Here is an 18,041-nt window from a genome sequence, read left to right as displayed (position 1 = left end):
CGGGAGGAGGGTAAGTGAGTAAGTCAAAGTTTAAGCCCGATATGCGGATAAATAGACATGGGCGACAGAACCCACGGCCTCTAAGTAAAAGTCGACGTCATGATACCGGTAGGTGGCAGCTCAGGAGTCAGCGGAGGATATACAGGAAGAATATTTGGGTACTGAGCATCAGAGGAGGAATTTGCGTTGACCGTGCCGATTTCTGGATTATGATGATCGAGTACCGGTAGATCCATGGTGAGTTGTGAACCACACAGAAGATACCTAGGTACCGACCGTTGGGAGGGTTGGTCACAGAAATTCGTTTCTTTCGGAGACCTCTCCAGGTTTCCCGACGGCGATGATGGTGGCCTGCATAGAACTCGCGAATGCGGACGACGTAGTACTATTCCTACAACTACTGCTACTCCTATATTTAGAATTTGGAATTTGGAATTTGGGGTTTGGGGTTTGGGGTTTGGCGTCCTTCGAGAAGATTTCTAATGTTCTGCGTCTTCCCAATCCCAAGCGAGAAGCCGTTAGGGTCCTGTGAGATGGCACTTGTACAACGTAACGTTGCTGTCAGTGGGCCAGCAATACTTTGTCCGGCAGGGAGAAGTCCCGCCGAACAAGATAGATCCGCTATGAATCTTTGATCTCGTTCTGTACTCTGTACTGTAGGTACGACTCCCGGTACTGGGTGTAGAAGTGAGTAGGGGGGCTCAGCTGGCCTCCAAGCTTTCCGCGGATATTTTCTTGTACTTACGGACCTCTGTTTTCCGTCTCCAGTCACCATGGAGGAAGCCTGGAACTCCTGTCCGTGCATACTCCGTACGGCGGGCCGACATGCAGAAGCCAGGGATTGCAAGAGCCTCAAGCATGTCCGTACGGATTCCGGAGGAAGTACTACTACTTGTAGGTAGTATAGCAGCCGTAGTAGTAGTAGTACTAGTACATCGGCTTTTGAATATCCCACGTGCGGCCCAGGAATCTCCATGTCGAGGATTCAGGGGCGGAAGTCTCTAGGAATTTCCCGGTACAATGCAGTACCGTACCGTACCGTACAGTGCCGTACCGTACCGTACAGTACAGTACAGTACAGTAGGGAACCGACAGTACGTACTGTATACGGAGTGGGTAAGGAGCACGAGCGCAGTGTAAGATAAAAAGTCAAATTTGCCATCACCTCAGCCTGTGGGCAAATCCATCTGGAGATATCTGATCCGCCAAAAGCAGAAGCAAGGTCAGCAGCAGACTTGCAAGCGGTGAGAAGGTAAGGTAAAGAGCACAAAGCCAGCCAGCCAGCCAGCCAGCTCTCTTCTCCCGGCAACTTCTCAGGCAAGTCAGATAGATAGGTAAAGGGCCGAAGGAAGCAGCGAGCATGCACAGCTAAAGCCAATCTCACGCTCATGATTCATTTCAAAGATGCCGCGTTCGTGAAAGGGTCGGTGGTCGATCTGGTGTTGCTGCCAGACTGGTGTTGTGTGTTTGTTGCCCGACTGCTGGGCCAAGAAATGATTCAAGAGATCCTTCAGCCCTCATGACAAAGACTTGAAACTTGAGCCTCGAGCCGCCCAATCGCAGCGTGGCCAACATGAATGATCCTGATCCTGATCCTGACCTTGACCTTGACCTGGACCTGGACCTTGACCCCGACCCTGACCACGACCCTGACACGGTCGATTTCCGTCCTTCCAAGATCCGTTCCCGCAATGGCGATAGGCTCTGTCTGTGATCGGCGATAGGGCTTGTTCAGCGATAGGCAAGTGGAAGTACTAAGTATAGTACCGGTACCGTAGTATAGGACGGTAGTATAGTGCTAGTCCTGCTAGTCCTGCTAGTCCTGCTAGTACCACCATACCGTACTGTACCCCGTACTGGCTGAGTTACGGAGAGATCCCAGAAGGTTTGCAGAGAGAGATATGGCGGTGAGCGAACGACAGAAGCAATCGAGTACCGGTACTTCGAAGTCGTTGGGACTGGTCAGTTACTTAGTTCATGGTCAGCGAGGAAGCGATGCAGAGTATACAGAGGTACAGAACGGCAGATTTGACTTTCCGATAGACATTATGTAGTAGTAGTAGTAGTACGCAGTATATGCACGATATATGCATGCGGCCGATATAAATAGACACAGGGAGCTGTGCGCGTACGTACCGGTATTGTACGCCGTACAGAGTACCGTACATTCCTACAATAAGCAAGGGCCAAGTAAGTAAGTAAACAAGCAAGTCAGTAAACAAGTAAACAAGTCAACCAGTCCCTAGTAAACAAGTCGTTGCACAAGTACCATGATGTTGGGCCAAGAAAGGAGAAAGGCATGGCATGGCACGGCACGGCACTGGGCCACCTCAACCACGAGGCGAGGCAGCCCGAGAGCTTGCGAAGCTTTCATGACTTGAAACTTTAAGACTCCGGTCATTACGGAATTCAAAATTCCATTCTCGTGCCAACAAGGCCAGACCCTGATCCTCATCATACGGAATGGCCTCATTCTGTACGGAATCGAGCTTGATACTTTCGTCGCGATATTGCATGCCTTCCGCCCTGTCGGCATGCCACCCTTTTCCATCTTCAATTGTGTTTGGGTTCAGGACTCCGCCCTTCGCACCCATGTCCCAGCTGATACTACTGTAAAAGAGCGATCGGTTAAAGTGAACTACCGTACTTCTAGAAACAAGATTCAAAAGTATCTGATACCTCGGTATGTACTATGTATCACTGATGCACGGCCCGTCAGACTACTAAATTGGATTCCTCGACGGTGCGCACGAGCGATCACCCTTCCAGCCTGAATAGCGCCCAAGACTCAGCCCAGATGCCGATGGGCACGCAAACTCTATAGAGACATGACAAATACTGAAAATACCAATCATCAATTCACAGGCCCTGACGCGCAATCATGCAGCTCTCGCTCTTCTCGGGCTCGCATCCGGCTACCAGGCACGGGCTCAGGTTCCCAGCAGGTGGCTGCCTGTTTCTCGCAACTTGCTTCTCGCAACAGGTGCATACCGAATTTCTCGACTTCAATAACCTCGGTCTCGCTCACAGATTCAAGGGGCGACGATTGTACGATTTTGCAGGTGTGGCAAAAGGGGGAGAGGGAGGTTGTGCGGTTGTTTACTAGTTCCTCGCTACCAAATCAAGGTAATTCTATATATACCTATATATATATATATACTTCGTATGCACCATCGTCTCCTAGACGCATTGATATCACCAACCACGCCTCAGTCAGCCGCCGCGCGCGGTCTACACCTACAGTCAAGCAATACATGCGAAATGGATGTGTTGCGACTTATTCGTATTCAGTCGTCCGAGCCTCCGCGTTGGTCAGAGTCGCTGCTTACCGGTGTAGAAGCTAGTCATCAAAAATCCCCGACATGACATTAGAATAGCGAGTATCTGATGTAGAGTGATTACCGATCGCAAGCTGAGCAACCTCACCTCCGGCGGCGCACTACAGCAGACCTACTACCATTGCCTCTCTTGCTGATCACGACACAGCTCGGGCCTACCGACTGAAACTTCCCTCCTCTTCTCAGGAAATGGTAATCTTTATCGCCTGGCTACCGGCTACATACGTTGTACATTCCCGATACTCAGGATCAAAGGGGACCCTCCTGCAGCAAGGCTTATGCAAGTACCGGCATTGCAGAATCGACGCACAGAGTGTCACTATAGACGGATACGGTGACTTCAACTTCCAGCCCACCACCGCCTTCAAGCGGCCAACACGTGTCTTATCATCAGAACGAATCGATTATATGGCTCTATATTTGTCTTCGTGGTGTTGTTCAGCTAGTGTGTCTTTTTTCTTGCTTTTGTGGTACTTATTCCCAGATTAGCACTTTTGCATGGACTGTTTCCAACTCCGGGAGTGAAAAGAGATATGCCAACACTTTGCAAGACTCCGGCCTTCTAAACCATCCAAGGCCACTCTGGAAGTCTCGTCCCATGCTCGCTAACACCGCTTTCACATCTTGAGCCTCCCCAAGGCACCTCTAAGCTTCAACTTGCTTTATCCGTAGTATCCGACTTCGGCATACGGGTAATTACACGTGCAAACCACCAGCGGCATCAAATATCTGGGATCCAAATCGGAACAAGGTTGGCCAGTACCGTACTCCGCTCCCTACAGCTCACGGATCTCTCTTGTCTCAGTGACACGGAGTTGAATATAGCCAAAAGTGACTTTTCCACTTCCAGAGTCCTCCGGCACTTGCAGCCCAGCTAGCCTCCTACGTAAACTACCGGTATACTCCGTAGGTACGTACCCCTTTTTCTCCCAGATTTACTTTTCCCATCTGCATGTCTGAGACACAGCCATGTCGTCCACTCGCTCTGCCGGCTGTTCTAAACAGAGTTTTTTTCTTCTTTCTTTTTTCGCTAGGCTGGTTCATAAGTAGCCGGAGCTGTAAATAGCATCCAGTACGGTACGTACCCAAGCAGCGACAGAAACAAGCTGCCGGGCGGCGCGCAGGCGCAGACAGACGCAGGGCGACGAAGCGCTCGAATCACCATCTTCCTCCCTTCGCAGTACGTACGTACACTCACGCTTTAACTTCCAAGGCCGCCGCCGTCCCTTACCTAGAATATCAACATTCTAGAACGCTTAGACCAGCTGGGCGCTCAAGACGGGTTCGTTCGGTGTGGACTTCCTCTTCCTCTTCCTCTTCCTCTTCCTCTCCTTCTCCTTCTCCTTCTCCTTCTTTCAACACGTGCATTCATCCTCCCCCTCCCCCCCCCCTCGCCCGTTCGCAAAGGCACGCCCTCATACGGATATGTACAAACAACCCAGTCCGGAAAGCCGTGACAATTGTCAAGTAACCTACCTACATACCTACCTACCTACCATATCTACCTACCTTACCTTACCCTACCTTACCTAACCCACCACCACAACTACCCTGGCCAGCAAACCCCGATCAACCACGAAAGTATCCGTAGGACACACGGAATAGCCTCACTCCGCATGTCCCAGCCGTAGCGTAGCACCACACCAACGCTCCCTCCCTCCCCTTTCCCTCCTCCCCACCCGAAAATCATACCTACCCTCATCCCAAACCTCCCCCTTCTCTCCATAGGGGGTCCTCCTCGCGCTGATAGTATAGTACGCTCAGCTAGCCAGCTAGCTGCTCGCTCGGTTTAGAGTTCTAGGTTCTAGGCTGAGAGAGGTGAAGGGGAAGGTGTCGCATGAGAACTTGGAGGAGGGCATTCGACGAGACGAGACGAGACCGATGGCGATGGCCGAATACTAACAAGTATGGATAACCAACCGACCTGGACCTGGACTGGACACAAAGGGCAAAGAGACGAACGCTCTCCCTCTTGAACACTGGGAACATTTCATGAACCTCGACATTTTCATCTTCGGGCCAAATCACAGATTAACTGCAAGTCAAGAAAGATGCTTCATATGTCTTCATTCACCCATCTCAGTGCTATGCAAAGCCTGCCCGCGAGGATACGTGCTGAACTATCTAAGTACCGAAGAGTATGTTGTTATTTACGGGGACCCAACCATGGTCCCAAATCCCATGCCCATTCATGCCCATCCATTGTTGTTCCTCGCCAGCACGAATTGCGAGATGCGCTCTTTAGTAGTAGCGCAAGGTCTGTTTGTCTGCCGTGACCCAGATGCCCCGTAACACGAATCCACCCATCATCGCCCATCGCCCATCGCCTATACCCTATCCCTCGTCAACCGCGAAATAGAAATCAATATATCTACCACTCAGTTAATCCGTTCGAGTTCCGCAGCAAGCAGGTAAAATGCTTCCCCCGTTAAAGATTAAGGCCAAATCGCTATGCGTCTTCTGTTTCTCTTCGCGAGGCACATCGTCAAGTCACGATGATCTGCAAGACAAAGCTGTCAAAAGTTCTCTCGCAAGTGCGCGCCAATCCGATCCGTCCCCAATGCGCTTGTGGTTGCAGTGTTCCCGAAATAAGCTGAACTTGTCTTTCCTCTCTCTTATTCACAATTGATAGACCATTCGAAGGTAATTGGCGTCTGCCGGTGAGATCTGTGTGTTGATAAATGCGCTGAAGTCCGGGACGAGGGACTTGTAGAGGTCAACAATCTAGATTTATCAGTATTGAGGTATTGCATACGGTGATGAAATAACCGACCTGTTTGAAGATATTTTGCAAGTCAGCCGTCAACGGGGTCTTGTACGCTTCCATCATCTTGTATTGTGCAACAGCAGTAAAATACCGCCCAAGATCTTTTTCCATGGCCTGCGGATTGCGCGAGATAATTAGACTGAACCCCTTGAAGGCCGTAGCCTTCTCGAGGGTAAAATCGACCGTGGCGATGCAGTTCAGGAACGGCTCCGAGAATTTCGTCAGATGAGGTGCCATAATGTTCGCACTCTCCAGGCCAAGGCGACCGAGAGCAATTGCAGCATTCTCAATGACGGATTTGGGCACCTCTGGGTTGCCTAGGATCGCAAGAAGTCGTTCGAGAAGCTGGGGAATGTGGGGTTCCATTCCATTGCCATATTGGATAGCAATTTCGCCAGCAGACCAGCACGCATTGTTAACTACACTGAAGCCACTCTCGATCTGCTCGTCGAGAATTGCATCGACGTCGAGTTCTTGGATCAGTAGTGGAATCAGGGTACCTAAGAAAGGCTCCAATTCTCGAAAGACGTACTTTGCGCAATCTCCAAGAAGTGCGTATGAGGATTGTCGAACGTCATTCTCTGGATCTTCCATACAGAACTGGAGCAACTCGAACAGGCGTGGCTGGGAGCTGGATACGAGCTCAGCGGATTGCTTCCCCTCAAGGGCCTGAATTATGGAGCTCAAGAGGTCCAAGCTCGTTACGAGGAAGTCCTTATCAGGCGTGTCTAAAATTGGGTTGTGGACGAATGCAAGATACTCTTGCAGGTTTTGATGGATAAGCTGTATGCATCTGGTAAAGACGGGTTGAGCGAACGGCGCGAATGACTCGGCTAGGGCGCTCGCGACGTATGAGAGACACTCTAGGAGAGGGAAAAGCTCCCGTGACTGGTCAGACACCTTGTTCCATCGGTGGATTAAGGCTGGCATAAGCAATTCAATTATCTGGGGTTGAGCAAGCGCATGGCCTGCATGTTCGGCCAAGGTTTGGACGCAGTCGTAGAGGATGAACATATTGCGGTCCTTGTACTTCTCGAAACATCGGACGAACTGTCGAATGATGGGTTCGCAGTAAGGAGTGATATCGACACCTGCCTTCTCTTCCAAATGTGCGAACGCAGAGGCACCAGCTTCCTGTACCCGCTTATTATTGTCCAGCATTTTAGTGAGAATGCCTTCCATCATCGGCTCGAAGAATTGTGCTCGTAAAGCTGGAGTGTTGAGACTAGCTCCCCAAGCAGAATATCGACCCAGAGTCCAACATGTGATTTGCCGAACAAGAGGCTCCGGGTCGTTGAGCAGAGAAATCAGGTACGGTACGAGGTCCGGAAGATGTGGTGCTATAACTTCGATACAGCCGTCTGCAACTGCTCCCAGGGCAAGCACAGCAGCTTCCCGGGATGGCCATTCTTCATGCTTGAGATTTGTCATCAGATATGGCAAGATGGTCTCAAAGACTGGTCCCTTAAAATCTGTTGCAAAGACATCTAGAGCGGCTGCGGAGCATTTCCGCAGATTCCATCGATCTTCGGGATTTTCATCATCGTCACCGTCGTCAAATTCCTCGATCTCGCCATCGCTCAAGTTATCATCCATGCCGTTTAACTTTTGGTAGGCTTGCTCCTCCTCAGTGCCACAGTCCCCTTCGCCATTGGAAGCGATTCTGGCGTTCTTGCTCTTGGCAAACTTGGGCTTGATGTCCTCAGCACGGTCGTCCTCATCAGCATCATTCCCTCCACCTTCCAGCATAGCGATGTCTTCTTCGCTATACACCATACTTTCCAACAGGACCGGAATGATCTTGTGAAGGTAGGGAGTGAGTGACTTCCAGAGCTCGCCATGTTCCCCCACGGTCAACCAGAACTCCGCCGCATCGCAAGCGAGCTCTTCATCCTCGATCTTTCGTTGTTGAGCTATCATGTATTCAACAAGACCCTCGATATGTGGAAGGATCTTATCAGGTCGGATTTCAACGATCTGCACAAAGGCACGGCATACCTGCCGCAGAACGTCGGAAGAAGGGTCATTTGCAAGCTGAAATAGACAGTTTAAAAGGGAATCCAAGGAGACCAGGAGAGCTTGAGGCTTTTGGGGAATGAAAACGTTGATGCTCCCAAGGGCTAATGACCGAATCTTTGGCTTCTCGTTCGTCGTAAATGAGATCAGTTTCGGGATGATGAATGCGAGGGGTCGTTGTCCACCGTAATCCTTGTCCAGAATCTTTTTGTTGTCTTCACACACTTTGGCCAAAGCAGCCATCGCGCCTTCTTGTGCATCAGTGCTGACCGTTCCACTGTCATTGCCAATCAGAGCCAGCAATTCTGGCAGTAGTTGCGGCCAACCTAGAATCCCACCTTTACTGATAATCTCCGTGATGATGTTCCCAGCATAGTTTCGTATCGACGGATTCTTGTCTTGAAGAGCTAATGGCACTGATTGACGCACAAGCGCAAGACTCTCTTGGGAAATAGCCTTGTAACCTGTCCGAATATTGTTCTTCAGCATAACCGCGGCAGCAGATCGAACGGCATGGTAATCCTCGGGACTGTAGGCCAGGCCAGGAGGAGCTTGAGCACTTGAGAATAGGTAGGTGAGGTAGTTGTTAATGTCGGGCGAGGATTTTACTTGCGCGAGCATCTATACAATAGTCACAATGTCAGTAATTGTTGCTTTTGGGTACACAGGTTTCTGGTGCAAACCGAATACGCTTCCACTCACGATCTCAGCTTGCTTCTGAGCTGTCTTATTGTGACCACCCAGGGAGTCTCTCAAGCAACCTGAGAGTTGCCTCAATGGCTCTTGTTCCGGTTGCCAGGCCATGATCGCTGATGGCTCTAAAGGCCTTGTCGACGTTCTTCTGAGGTAGTTCAGGGAGATCCCGATATGCAGGTACGCTGTTGAGGTATGGATATAGCCTTTAATGTCGCACAAAAATGTTCTTCACTTGTGGGACATTTAGATCTCGCAGGTCGACACTCGTGCAAGGCGGAGTGGTCAGCGCAGGCCGAATCTGATGTCTCGCTGCGAAATCTCAGGGTTTCAGACTCGCAGGAAGAGCACCGATAGTACTCACGAGAGTAACGAAGGCTGCAAAAATCTCTGTATGGGGAGGGAGGCTTCGAATCGAGCAGTGGGTGGTAGGGACGCAGTGGTGGGTGGGTGCAAGCGGCGGTAGTCGGATCGTGGGGTTGTTTGCTACTGCGGTTTGCCGACTACAGGGCCTAAAGAAATGCGTTGGCGGTTAGCTGCGCACGGGAGCTGGTGAATTCCACTGCGACCTCGTCGTCGTGAGGGCTGGAATTTAAAGGCGAATGAGTAGATAGTGAGTGAATCGTTGGGGAGACAGCGATTCAAAACGTTGCGCCCACGTTCCCAATAGTCGCTTGTTGGCGGGGAGTGATTTGACTTTTATTTTACAGCAACAATTTTCGTGATGCCAGAAAATCAACAAAACAGCACAGCCGAATAATCTGATGTATTGTAGAGAAGAGAGGTAGGTGAAGCATAACACAGGAGATGCTTTGTTAAGATACCTATCTCATCTCTAGTCGGTTGTTTCCACATTCGATCCTTCAGAGATTAGGACTTGAGACACTTGAGTAACCCGGAGGACTATCCTCTCTTCCCAGTGTCATGAGACAGCTCCATGTTCGGTTACTTGCCCCTCGATCTTCAATACAGCACTCAGCACAATCTCATTTATATATCGAGTTGACCAAAACATCTATGATTAATCTAGGGAAATACCTATCTACCGTACCTACAGTAGCAGCCAGGGGTCATTTTGGTGTTCCAGCTTGAGTGGTAACCAACCGTCTACGAGAGATAATGTCTCCTACCAAATGAGAGACCACCGCCGTGATGCTGAATACCTATGTGCCAGATCAACGCCCCCTACCCGTTGTATATTGCAGCGACCGAGTTGCGGCACTACAGCATGATACAACATCAAGCTGTGTGACTATCAGATAGCGCAAATCTCCAGCACAAGCTTGCCTTTAAGAAAATGCGGTCCACATGACAAGCTTCTTTTCCGACGGCGAGCATGCTGGCGTTCTGTATATCATTGCCGTATCCTCCAAGCGCGACCTTAGAACCTCGACTGTCTTGGTCCGATGTAACATAGTAGCTATATTACGCTCCATCGCTCCAAGCTGGCTGAGGTGAAGACGGTGAACTACCGAGTGCCACAACAGGCTCATCTCCCACAGTAATGACGCGCAGCTGAAGCTGGAAAAAATAAGATTGAGGTTTGTGACACCGGGCCCCGGAAGGGGCCTTCTACGAGTGTCACTGTGGGTTCCAAAGCGACCAGCTCATCCCGATTGATGCAGTGTTTCCATCATGGAAAGGACGGCATGCAGCTTCATGAACCCCAAACTTCGAAAATCGAAGTAGAGGTATTCCGTGTAGCACGGTATTCTCCCGTCGCTTCGGTGCATGGAACGTGAAGGAAGCTTATTCCGTTGAACAAGCATTTAATGTAGTCGCAGCCACGGCGTATCTGACGAAGAGAAATCCGTTCTTTCAAATGCCGTTTCGCTGCTCTCCGCTGATCTTTTGAACCTCCTCCAGCACAACATCAACCACCTTCTTGAATCCTTCCATTTCCTCTTCCACTGTTCCGCCCATACCCGCGCTCGTGAAGCTTATGGAGTTCCCAACATAGACCGACTTTTTGGTCTTGTGCGCAAGAAGCTTTGCAAGGCGTGTCGTGAACTCCAATGAGGATTCGTGCGTGTAAAGAGGGGTTGAGAGCGTTTGGCCAAGGTTCAGCCTCTGCGATTTTTTTTAGCCCATAAGATCAACTCAGACAATTATGATAATGGCTTACATCTGGAAGTGCGTAGACAAAAGATCCCAGTGGTACCGTGGTTGATGTGCCTCCATTCATCGTAGTGGTAAGGAACAAGAGGATTGAGGTTGTTTGGATGGTAAGGTGCATGTGTATTCTGGTATCAGGAGCTCTTGGAAGAGGAATTGAGAGCTGAATGGGCCAGGAAGAGCCACCGGTCATGATTTCTGCTCCAGTTGCCATGTTGAGTATGCAATGGAACTAGATTGGAGCTGATGTTGTGTTGCCTCGATTGACTAGCGTAAAAGGCCTCTGCCAGTAACTACACGTGACTACTATTAGTATCCCTAGCTTTTCTCTAACCACGAGACGCTTTGCTTCGACCGTTCTTAGATTGTCACCAAAATATAGAGAGTAACTATTGCTTTCCAATTCAGGACTTATAAATGTTCTCAAGGACTCCCTGGAATTTACACGTCTCCTTGTCATCTTTCTACATTTCAATACTCTAACACTGATAAATATCAAAAAGATGATGCTACTTCGACTCAAAGAGAAGCATCGCGAAATTTGCCAGTCACAAGTGCAACCTCATCCTTACTATCTCCCAGCCCGACCTGTCGAAGCTTCTCCTCAAGCCATTTCACATCTAGAAGGGGTCAGTAAATTTGCCATGTACGGTTGATTCGGGAAAGGATTTGGTAATATATCAGGACGGAAGAGAAAAGTAATGTGGTCCCCCATCTTTTTTACCTTCTTTGGAGTCCCCAGGTCCACCTGCCCAATGTCCCCAGATACTCGGGAATGGGGTCATTATTCCTATGCCATCTCTCATGTTCGCAACTTCATTTTCGGAGTCCTCGGGTCTGAAAGTAGTCAGCTATTATTTTGCCGTTTAGATACAAAACTTACGGGAAATACAAGTCTGTCTTCCCAGGAAGCACGAGAGCTTTTGCTTTGATGGCCTGCATTGCCGCTCTGAAATCTCCATTATACGGCTCTTGGTTTGAGACATCGCCAGCTTGCCAAGTGTACAGCATCACTAGCAGATTTTCGGGGTCTAGGGGCCTGTCAGCGTGTCCTGCCTCTGCAGTATTTTCCACGTACCTTTGGATAACGCCCACTTCTCCCAAAAGTTCTTCATGAAGTCCTCGAGATCCTTGAAGCCGAGGACCGTTTCGTAAAGTTTCTCGCGATAGAAAGCCTGGCTGAATCCCCAGCCAGCGTATACTCTCCCAAAAGCTTTCAGTCCGCTCTCCTTTTCCTCGGAAGTCCAGGTGCGATACTCTTCTCCTTTGGGCAGGACTCCGCCTTCGCAAGATCCAGCCGAGGAGTGTTTCTTCGCTGAAAGCAAGGCGGACTTGACACCTTCAAGGAAGACTTGATTGTGAAGAGAAGTTTTGGCAGAACCGCAAAATGGCACTACGATATCCATGAAATCAGGGTAGCTGGTAGCCCATTGGTAGGTTTGTCCGGCTCCCATAGACCATCCCAGGACGGCACGAGCGTGTTTGATACCCAAATGCTCTGTCACAAGCCTATGCTGAGCTCTCACATTGTCAAAGAATGTTACCTTGGGGAAAGGTCGAATGTTGGAATTTGATGGCGAAGTCGATTGCCCATTGCCGAAGAGAGCAGTGATCACAATGAAGTACTTCTTGGGGTTCAAGACGTGGTCTTCTCCAATGAGCCACTCGTTGTCCGCAATAGCTTTGGCCCATTAATTTCAAGTGTCATAAATCAAATCCAGGGCAACTCACAACCAGAATACCACGACGGATAGATGATAGCTGGGGACTTGGGGTCTCCGAAGACCTTGAACGCTATCTCAGCATCTGGAATACTTTGGCCCGACTGGAGCTTCCACTCGCCGAGCTTGAAAGTCTGGACACCAGCCATGATGTGTGTAAATTTGCGGTATGTTGAATATACAAACCACGAATAGGTACGGGTGCAACTCTTATCTGGATACTACAGGGTCATATATATATGGCTTGTGATCTTTCTATAGAGGGGTAATAAGTGTGGAATAATACTTCGGGATATCTTGAAAGGGAATCCCAAAGATCGAGCAATCGATTTTGGATTCAAGTTTGCAATGTCACAGGCGGAGCCGAGATATTTGTAATCGATAGATAAGGTATGTTGAGTTGAAGCCATCTCCTCAGCCTTTTGGATCCGTCTATAGGTATCTATTTACTGTAACCCCGCATCGAGGGGGGTTTGATCGTTATCAGTACAGTAGGTACGGACTGTGTACTTATCGTCAACCGGCGCGGCGCGGGGTCAATCAGCACACTCAGCACACTCAGCAAAGCTTAGGGTTGATGACGAAATAGCTAACGGGCGGGAGTGGTACTCGGCTCATCCATGTCCCATTTTATAATTATAACTTCAGGCTTTTCCAAGTGGAAGCATCAACGCTGGATGGAATTGCTATATCAAAGAGCCCAATTCATCTTTCGGTGAGTCTCCGACATTGCAATCTTTGATCGCTCTCCAATGACAGAATTAGGCAATCTATTAATCGTCTCGTTGCCAGTCCTGCCAGACCCATCCGCAGCTTCACAACATCAACAGTCAAAATGTCTACTCAGACCAGAGGTGACGCCGAGAAACATATCAAGCGAAACCCGCATCCCGACTTTAAGAAAGTGGAGAGTGAACGGCCTGTTTGGGATCATTCCGCTGCCTGGAACGTTAAGCAAACTGTCAAGCCCGAATGGAAATATGGCGATGGAGCGAACGATGGAGGAGAGGGCCTGAAGACTCCACACGTCGAGATTGATCCTTATGAGAAGGACAGACCGGCTGTTTTCAACTACAAGCTCTTGATCTCCGGCGTCATTCCCCGACCAATTGGCTTCATTAGCACAACCTCGAAGGATGGAAGCAGCACGAACCTGGCACCATTCAGCTACTTCTCAGTCATCAACCATGACCCGCCGTTGTTTACCGTTGGATTTGCTGGAGGCTTTGATAATGCGAAGGACTCGCTGAAAAACTTGTTGGAGTCAGGGGAGTGTGTTATCAACATGATCTCGGAGCACTTCATTGAGGCAGCGAACGCTTGCAGTGTTGATACACCTTATGGAGAGAGCGAATGGGCCCTTAGTGGATTGACTCCTGCTAAGTGTTCCACTGTGAATGCAAGCAGAGTTAAGGAAGCCATCTTTGCGATCGAGGGGAAGTTGGACTTTACGAAAGAGTACGAAAGCAAGTCTACTCCTGGAAAAAAGACTGGGGTTCTGGCTGTTATCGAGGGTACGCGATTCTGGGTTAGAGAAGATGCTCTGAATGAAGACAAGAACTTGATTGATCCAAGTGTAAGTCCAAAGAAGTTTTGGAGTCAAATTTGGTGACTAAAAGTGCATAGGTCATGAAAGCAGTCAGCAGAATGGGAGGTATCACTTATGGCAGGACGATAGATGGCGTAGAGATTTTACGACCTGACTACGAGTCGACTGTCATGAAGAACGAGGAAGCAAAGAAGTTCGTGAAGCCAAAGCTAGATGGACAATAGAGTACAGATGCAAAAGAGCCATGGACGATAGATATCCAATCTTTAAACTCGGCATTATACTACGGTAAATAAATCCATCATACTTCTGATGAGATTCGCTTGTTTCAAAGTCAACAGTCACTTCAAGACACTCGTGGCCAGCTTTCATTGCGAACTGTATGGTTGAGCCACTGTTAACTCTCCAAGACGGCACTCTGGTTGGATCGCATGGAACAGTGTTCCGCTATCCAAACCGGAAAAAAAAAATATTCGACGTGAAGTTGTGAGAAATGTATTCATGTTGTATTCATGTTGTATTCATGTTGAATTCATGTTGCACTCATGTTGTATTCATGTTGATGCATGCACTGCATGGGACCTCGGCACGGCAAGTTGACACCCCGCAATATCAAACCCAGTTTTCCTTCTATATCAGCCATTGTCTTTCAGAATTCTCCACCGCCACCCATACATTACAGCAAATCTCCTCTCACAATGTCCAAATACGACACCGAGCTCCAAGACTTCGGTAATATCTTCTCCCTTAAGGGAAAGGTGGTCGTTGTCACAGGCGGCTCTCGAGGTCTCGGTCTACATGCAGCATCTGGGTACAGTTCCAGCCACTCCCCCTACTAAAAAGCCCACAAACTGACCATCACAGCTTCCTCCAGGCCGGTGCATCTAAAGTCTACATCACCTCCCGCAAAGCCTCCGCCTGCGAATCCGCCGTCAAAGCCCTAAACGCTCTCCCCAACCTCTCCCCAGGCGCAAAGGCTATCTCCGTACCCGCCGATATTGCAAAGTTCGAGGGCGTAGAGCATCTGCTCAAGCAAGTGGCAGAGACGACCGATCATGTCGACATCCTGTTTGCGAACGCGGGCGCGACATGGGGTGAGGAATTCGACAAACACTCCGACTCGGCTTTTGGCAAGGTGATGGATCTGAATGTTAAGAGTGTCTTCAACACCATTCGGGTGTAAGTTCATTCATACTCTATGACACGGAGGTTGGGCATTGGAACTGCATCGGAAGCTGATGAGGAGACAGCTTTACTCCGATGTTGCAGAAGCAAGCATCGATTCTGGATCCGTCGCGAGTCATTGTCACAGCCTCCGTAGCTGGTATCGCAATTGGATCCCTGGGAAAACAGGGTACTTACGGGTACTCCGCATCGAAAGCAGCAGCCATCCATCTTTCCAAGAACTTGGCTGTAGAGCTGGGTCCCAGACACATTCTCGTCAACGCCATTGCGCCAGGCTTCTTCCCGAGTAAGATGACGACCGGAATTATTGGAATGTCCGGTGGTGAGGAGGCGATTGCGGCTAAGAGCCCGAATAGAAGGCTTGGGAAACCGGAGGATATTGCCGGCTTGGTCGTGTTCTTGAGCTCTAGGGCGGGTTCGCATATCAACGGAGCGGTCATCACGGTTGATGGAGGTGAGGTGTGGGCCAGAGGGGGGATGTTCAATATGGTAAAGGAACAGGCCAAATTGTGAAACTCGGGAAAATTTTCCAGGTGTAGATATGAGTGTAAGATGTGCCACATAAAGGCTTTGGATTCCAACCAGAATAAATAAATTCAATGGCCGGTTCTCCGTGCTTTCAAAATTTCACCCAGGGCCGAATTGGCATTGGTGATCTCGAAGAACTGATACCGCATGTCCTAATCAGTTCAGATTCCGAAAAACGGAGCTGGGCTTGCATAAATGACCACGTGATACGACAGAAGAGGGATCACGACCCAAATACATCGAACCCGAAATTATCGAGGCTCGGCAATCTTAACGAGGGCGCCCGGGTCTTTTTTTTTCGTCGCCCGGAAGAAAACACGGCACAATCGACAGATCTGCTTGTTTGTTGAGTTTCAGAAGCAAACTTCTCATGTGTTTGAAGCTACCGGTAGGGTAGGTTAGAAGAGCAAGCGATGGCTCGCTTGGATTTTCTCTGGCAAAAAGCTAAGCTACACGCTCAAGTTGGGGGGTATCATCGCTTCCTAGCCACCCAATGGCTAGCCTTGTAGGTATTCTCAAGCATGCTCTCCACATCCTGTATATACGGCGCCGAGATCCCGGCTTCCCTATGCTCTATATCGAAGCCAAGCTTCTCAATCAGCGCCACCACTTCGTCATCTGTCAGCTCCACTGAGCCTGGATCTGCAATTCCTTGATCGCGGGTCAGTGATCCCTCGGTCCATGGGTTGATCGAGTGAAGCATCGCATACCTTGTCCGTTGGTCGTGTTAGCTTCGTCCTTCTCACGCCCGTGACCTCCTGGAGAATTATGTTCAAAGTGCCATAGGAGAGGACCTAAATTGACGAGTAGTCCTCCTCGCTTGAGGCAGTTTTTGATGGCTTCGATGTACCGGATGACATTTGGAGCGGTGTCAAGGAAAAACACTGTTGCTACTGCGTCAAACGAATCTTTGCTTTCCTGATCCTCATACAGTAATAGGAAATCCGAAGCGCTCATGCTCTATATGAAGACTTGTTAGCTAGTTTCTTGGTAACATAGTGGAGGCAGACATGTCTCGGCAAATTCAGAGGAGACGCAGGGACGAGTAATTAGAATTTGACTAGCACATACCATCGCTCCAGGCTTCTCGACCTTGCCCAGTACCGTACCGGGATGGATATCTGGGATTTTGACAGATTTGAGGTGGTTCTCCCGGCTCTTGTGGTTTGAGAATGAGTGCACCCACGGAAAGAGTGTGTGGGCTTCAGCCTTTGGACTGTGATTAAGGATGTACGAACTAGCGATGAGTTGGTGATAACTAATCTCATTGCCTTCTGTATCGAACCCAGCACAACATAGGTCGAAGACTAGCCGGCCCAGCCCGGCGCCCGGAACCAAAACACGCAGTTTCGATCTTGGACGAGCTCGCTGCTCTTTCTCAAGTGCCTTTACGACTGGACCGTAGCACGCTTCTCGCTCTAAATATCCCTCTGCTGACCAATCTCTGAAGAACTGCCTTAGGGTGCTTCTTGCCTTCTCAAAGTCGCTGGTTGTGGCCCTGTCTTGCCAATCGTTACCTTTGCTACCGGCTGATGTGACTGATGGGTCCTTGATTCCAAAGGACTGGAGACCGGATTTGAGGATGGCAAGAGAGAACTCAGCATTGCTGTCAATCGCATCGTCAACAGCATTCAGCGTTTCCAGGTAGTTGAACGGAGGAGCGGCCAGCAATTCCGAATGTGCTCTTGGAAGCGCATAGAACGACTGTCTCCTAAGATGGGTAGTATTGTAGTGAGATACTCTCGAGTAGTGGCTGTCTTTGCCGTCAGTGAAACTCATGTACCTACTTTGTCCATCCGAAAAGATCCATAATTTGGGCTTCCTTGATATCTATCCTTACCACAGCTATCCAGGCCATTGATTGGAAATTTGAACATGTGGATTGAGTAGAGAACCACAAGATTGAATGATGAGAAAGGATGTAGGATGAAAAGTAGTCAAACCTTGAATGGAATACATCAGGGACTTACAAAAAGGAGCTTAGAGCAGCATGTAGGACCCTCTGCTCGTCAGGATCCTTAGAAGTATTTTCATTGCCCTCCCACTCGATGTCCGCCATCTCTCGAGCCTGTTGACATTTGTATGATTAATTTCTGGATATAAGAGCGGAACACTGTCTGCTCTATATA

General features: G+C 49.3%; 6 protein-coding genes across 6 annotated transcripts; 2 read left to right on the top strand and 4 right to left on the bottom strand.

Moving 5' to 3' along the window:
• Positions 1-5,957: 5,957 nt before the first annotated feature.
• On the bottom strand, positions 5,958-8,925 carry L3040_000843 (uncharacterized protein; the record flags this gene model as incomplete). Its single annotated transcript, XM_066155333.1, has 3 exons — positions 5,958-6,062; positions 6,112-8,742; positions 8,824-8,925. The coding sequence occupies 3 exons, from the start codon at positions 8,923-8,925 to the stop codon at positions 5,958-5,960; spliced, it is 2,838 nt and encodes a 945-aa protein (XP_066013361.1).
• A 1,707-nt stretch (positions 8,926-10,632) lies between these two features.
• On the bottom strand, positions 10,633-11,143 carry L3040_000842 (uncharacterized protein; the record flags this gene model as incomplete). Its single annotated transcript, XM_007288062.1, has 2 exons — positions 10,633-10,884; positions 10,940-11,143. The coding sequence occupies 2 exons, from the start codon at positions 11,141-11,143 to the stop codon at positions 10,633-10,635; spliced, it is 456 nt and encodes a 151-aa protein (XP_007288124.1).
• A 305-nt stretch (positions 11,144-11,448) lies between these two features.
• On the bottom strand, positions 11,449-12,799 carry L3040_000841 (uncharacterized protein; the record flags this gene model as incomplete). Its single annotated transcript, XM_007288063.1, has 5 exons — positions 11,449-11,549; positions 11,654-11,766; positions 11,813-11,960; positions 12,008-12,610; positions 12,661-12,799. 5 exons carry the CDS (start codon positions 12,797-12,799, stop codon positions 11,449-11,451), a joined length of 1,104 nt encoding a protein of 367 aa, XP_007288125.1.
• Positions 12,800-13,270: 471 nt separating this feature from the next.
• L3040_000840 (uncharacterized protein) lies at positions 13,271-14,423 on the top strand (the record flags this gene model as incomplete). The annotated part of the gene is made up of 3 exons (XM_007288064.2): positions 13,271-13,365; positions 13,416-14,226; positions 14,277-14,423. The coding sequence occupies 3 exons, from the start codon at positions 13,271-13,273 to the stop codon at positions 14,421-14,423; spliced, it is 1,053 nt and encodes a 350-aa protein (XP_007288126.2).
• A 474-nt stretch (positions 14,424-14,897) lies between these two features.
• Positions 14,898-15,897, top strand: L3040_000839 (uncharacterized protein; the record flags this gene model as incomplete). The annotated part of the gene is made up of 3 exons (XM_007288065.1): positions 14,898-15,010; positions 15,064-15,378; positions 15,450-15,897. The coding sequence occupies 3 exons, from the start codon at positions 14,898-14,900 to the stop codon at positions 15,895-15,897; spliced, it is 876 nt and encodes a 291-aa protein (XP_007288127.1).
• Positions 15,898-16,384: 487 nt separating this feature from the next.
• L3040_000838 (uncharacterized protein) lies at positions 16,385-17,971 on the bottom strand (the record flags this gene model as incomplete). Its single annotated transcript, XM_007288066.1, has 4 exons — positions 16,385-16,563; positions 16,623-16,872; positions 16,984-17,665; positions 17,883-17,971. The coding sequence occupies 4 exons, from the start codon at positions 17,969-17,971 to the stop codon at positions 16,385-16,387; spliced, it is 1,200 nt and encodes a 399-aa protein (XP_007288128.1).
• Positions 17,972-18,041: the final 70 nt, after the last annotated feature.

Source organism: Drepanopeziza brunnea, assembly GCF_022702325.1.
Source record: "Drepanopeziza brunnea f. sp. 'multigermtubi' strain 214-2 chromosome Unknown ctg1, whole genome shotgun sequence".
NCBI lineage: Eukaryota > Fungi > Ascomycota > Leotiomycetes > Helotiales > Drepanopezizaceae > Drepanopeziza > Drepanopeziza brunnea.
This window is presented reverse-complemented; position numbering and strand designations above follow the sequence as displayed.